The sequence below is a fragment of the Sphaeroforma arctica genome (genome assembly GCF_001186125.1).
Source record: "Sphaeroforma arctica JP610 unplaced genomic scaffold supercont1.914, whole genome shotgun sequence".
NCBI classification, from domain to species: Eukaryota; class Ichthyosporea; order Ichthyophonida; genus Sphaeroforma; species Sphaeroforma arctica.
This window is the reverse complement of record NW_014039644.1, coordinates 15,131-18,665: the sequence shown is the minus strand read 5'-3', so window position 1 is coordinate 18,665 and position 3,535 is coordinate 15,131. Positions and strand designations below refer to the sequence as shown.

The following is a 3,535-nucleotide window of genomic DNA, read 5'->3' as shown; positions in this document are numbered from 1 at the left end:
AAATTGGCATCTGAAATTTACTTCGTACCAATATCTCTATATACTGACCTGTTCCATGAATTTCCTGACACTCTCCCTAGTGTCTATCCTACATATTGATCTGATCGAAATATACCAGGTGCTAATACGCTTGCCCGCACTCTTCAAGCATCTGCGAGGCAGTCGCTCCTCCTCGTCTTATGTTTTAACGTCGATTTGAGGTTTACTCTGATTAGAAACGTTGGTCTGATCAAAGATACTCATCGTCTATAATCTATCATCTATTTTTTCTGTCTCTCAAAGTTGTCATCTATTGGTCCATCTATAAAAGATTGAGATGTGTTTATCTCCAGTGCACGTATAAGAAGGGTCGTTGATCACTTATTTCTTGATAAATACGAGTACGTTGTGGCCTTCTTCTGTACACAGGTCGATGAATTTGTGCACCCAAAGACAAACCGTACAAGCAAATGCTTCAGGATAACCTACAGATCCATGGAAAGGTAAGCTTGCACGTGTTTATAGAGTTAACATGCGAAAACACATTGGGAAGAAATCTCACTGATGAACTTACGAAAAATCTGACTGACAGCCATGACAGACTTACTTGTTCATTGTTTGGTGTACTGTGCACGAGTTGGCTGGCGACAGGTAGATAGCAGACCAGGACATGCCTTCAAACCAGTCTCGTCTTCTGATTGGTATATTTTGTTGTTTTGAAAATAAAATAGTTTGTAGTGACAACGGTGTAGATAGGGTGACTGATGATCAGAACATACCTCTTGTTGTACTATACTAATATATCATCACCGGCTCAGACCCCTGTAGGGTATCTGAGTATGCTCATTTATTTACAGCTTATCTGGTACGAGCCTCCTCGTTAAGGTCACGCGGGCTGCCCTGCACACTAAACGACTATGCCCATGCGATACTTCTATGTGTACATCCACTTTGAGTATTTATCTCCATGACTACCGCGCAGAAGTCATTTCCTTGCAGCTTATCGCCAAACTGTCCAGAGGAAACATACAATATGTTTTGTATATACTGCTACATATTCCACTACTTGTTCCGATTCCTCAAGTGGGTTCGCGTGGATCTATCAATCCATCGTAGACGTTATAGCTAAATCGACAGCTCGATCTATTATTCGGACAGGACTCTTAGTGATCAAACAGCTACCTTTTCGACCTATTAACTCGAATAGCTTCTACTTATAATCCCACCATACACAGACCTGTGGCCAATGCGGAAGTCAATCTGATCCAGGAGAGAGTGCGGGCTTTAGTAGCCGAGGATTTTAAGGTCACGCTGCGATAGCTAATTAATAAGTGATTGTAATAACAGTCTGACTGGGATACGGCGTATTTGGGTTTGAGACTGAAAGTAGATAGTATCCAGAATTGCAGTTGGCCACGGGCCATTAAAATGGTGAATTTTGATTTTGATTGACACAGATTGACAGTGTTCGATCCTAGATGGCAAATTGACTTTGTATTGTGCTATGTTCCGGTCAAATTTATAGTGAAGAATATTATGAAAATCCGGTGGATAACCTCCCAAACTATCTCGGGGATTTGTAGCAAAACCAGCCTGAACCAATAAGGTCACAAGAACTGAACCCTAAATCAAGCCCATGCCTGCCTGTATTGATAGCTATTGTAGTAAATGAGAACCAAGTCTTCTAAGGAACATATCAACTAAAATCGTGCATTCTATTGCTCCTCATTCTATAATGTATAGTATCTTTGATTCGATTGCATCGCATTTTATAGTTTAATACAGGAACTTGCATTCGATTGCTCCTTATTCTATGATTTAATTATAGTGAAATTATTCGATTGCTTCTCTTCTAGAATATACTGATAGTAACTTTGATTCGATTGCTTCAAATTATAAAATTTTAACTATAGTAACTTTGATATTTTGGCTTCTCCTACTATAATTTATCTATCGATATTTTTGTTCGATTGCTTCTCACTCTATAGAGAAACAATAGTAATTTTCATTCGATTGCTTGTAATCCTATAGTTTGAGTACAGTAACTTAGATTCGAATGCTTCTCGACGCAGATTTATTATACCTATTTGAACTTTCATTCGATTGAATCAATCTATAATTTAATTATAAAGTCTTTATTTATATTGCTTCTGAATAGTTTTACATTCTATAGTTATAACTTTAGTATCATATATTCGAGTGCTACTCATCCTATAACATACACAGTTATTTTTATTCAATTGCCTCTCAATTCTACAATTTATATTAACTTCATTCCGATTACTTCTCAATCTAAAATATACCTACAATTTTGATTTTGATTCCTTTGCATTCTAAAATTTAGTTATAGTATTTTTCATACGATTGCTTCCCGCATTTATATTTAACTATAGTGTTTTTCATTCGATTGCTTCACATACTGCAATTTAACTATGACGTCTTACATCCGATCACTTTTCAATAAATTCACATTCTAAAATTAATTACAGTAACTTCCATTCGATTACCACTCATTTTATTACATAACTATAGTTAACTTCATCTGATTGCCTTTCGTTCTATATATTGTATCTTTTTATATTGCTTCTATGGATCTTGATCAATATCCTTTATTCGATTGCTCCTCATTTTATACTTCAGTAATAGTAACTTTGAATGGACTGCTTCTCATTTTGTAATATAACATGGAACCATCTATTCGGTTGCTTCTCGTTTTACATGTCAACTATAGTACCTTTCACTCCATCGCTTCCCATACTGTAATTTAACTATAGCAGCTTTCATTATATTACTATTCATTGTAAATTCGATTTAACTGTCGTAACTTTTATTCCATTGCTACGCATTTTATAACTTAACTATGGTTTAATATGTCTATTGGATTGCTTCTAATATTATAATGTTTAGTTACTTTCTTTGAATTGCTTCACAATCTTTATTTACACTATCGTACTTTTTTTCTATTGCTCCTCATTCTGGAATATATTACACTATAGTTTTTCGATTCCATGGACTTTCATTCTAGGATTTGACTATAGTAACTTTCATTTGACTTCACTTCGTTCCATATTTCAATTGTGGTTCCGTTCATTTGATTGCCTCTCACTTCACAATTTAAATATGGTAAATTTGAAAGGGAAAAGCGTAAATTTTTTCGATTTTTAACTATAGAATATTTCATTCGATTGTCTCGTACTTAAAACTATCTAATATAACTTCGTATACTGCTATACTGCTATACAGACTATACTGCTTCTTATTATACCACTTAACAATGATACATTCCATTTGATTGTATCTCATTCTATAATTCATTTATAGTACCTTTCATTCGATAATCTAACTATGGCAATTTGATTGTTTCTCGTTCTATATTATATTGCAAAATTCATTCGATTGCTTCTCATTCTATAATTAACTATCGTGACATCCATTCGATTGATTTTCATTCCATAACTTTAGTATATCAGCATTCATTAGATTTTTTCTGTCCCTGACACAACAACAAATGTTCCCCATACCCCGGCTAATCACGCTGTTGAAATACTACTTCCAA

General features: G+C 34.8%; 1 protein-coding gene across 1 annotated transcript in view; it reads left to right on the top strand.

Moving 5' to 3' along the window:
* Positions 1-1,457, top strand: part of SARC_09236 (hypothetical protein) — a gene marked incomplete at its 5' end in the record, with an annotated part of 2,697 nt that extends 1,240 nt beyond the window's left edge. Inside the window, 2 exons of the mRNA XM_014296758.1 lie at positions 409-482; positions 1,215-1,457. Of these exons, the coding sequence (XP_014152233.1) occupies positions 409-482; positions 1,215-1,299 (159 nt within the window). The 3' untranslated portion in view covers positions 1,300-1,457. The remainder of the gene's footprint in view (positions 1-408; positions 483-1,214) is intronic.
* Between the last annotated feature and the right edge of the window lie 2,078 nt (positions 1,458-3,535).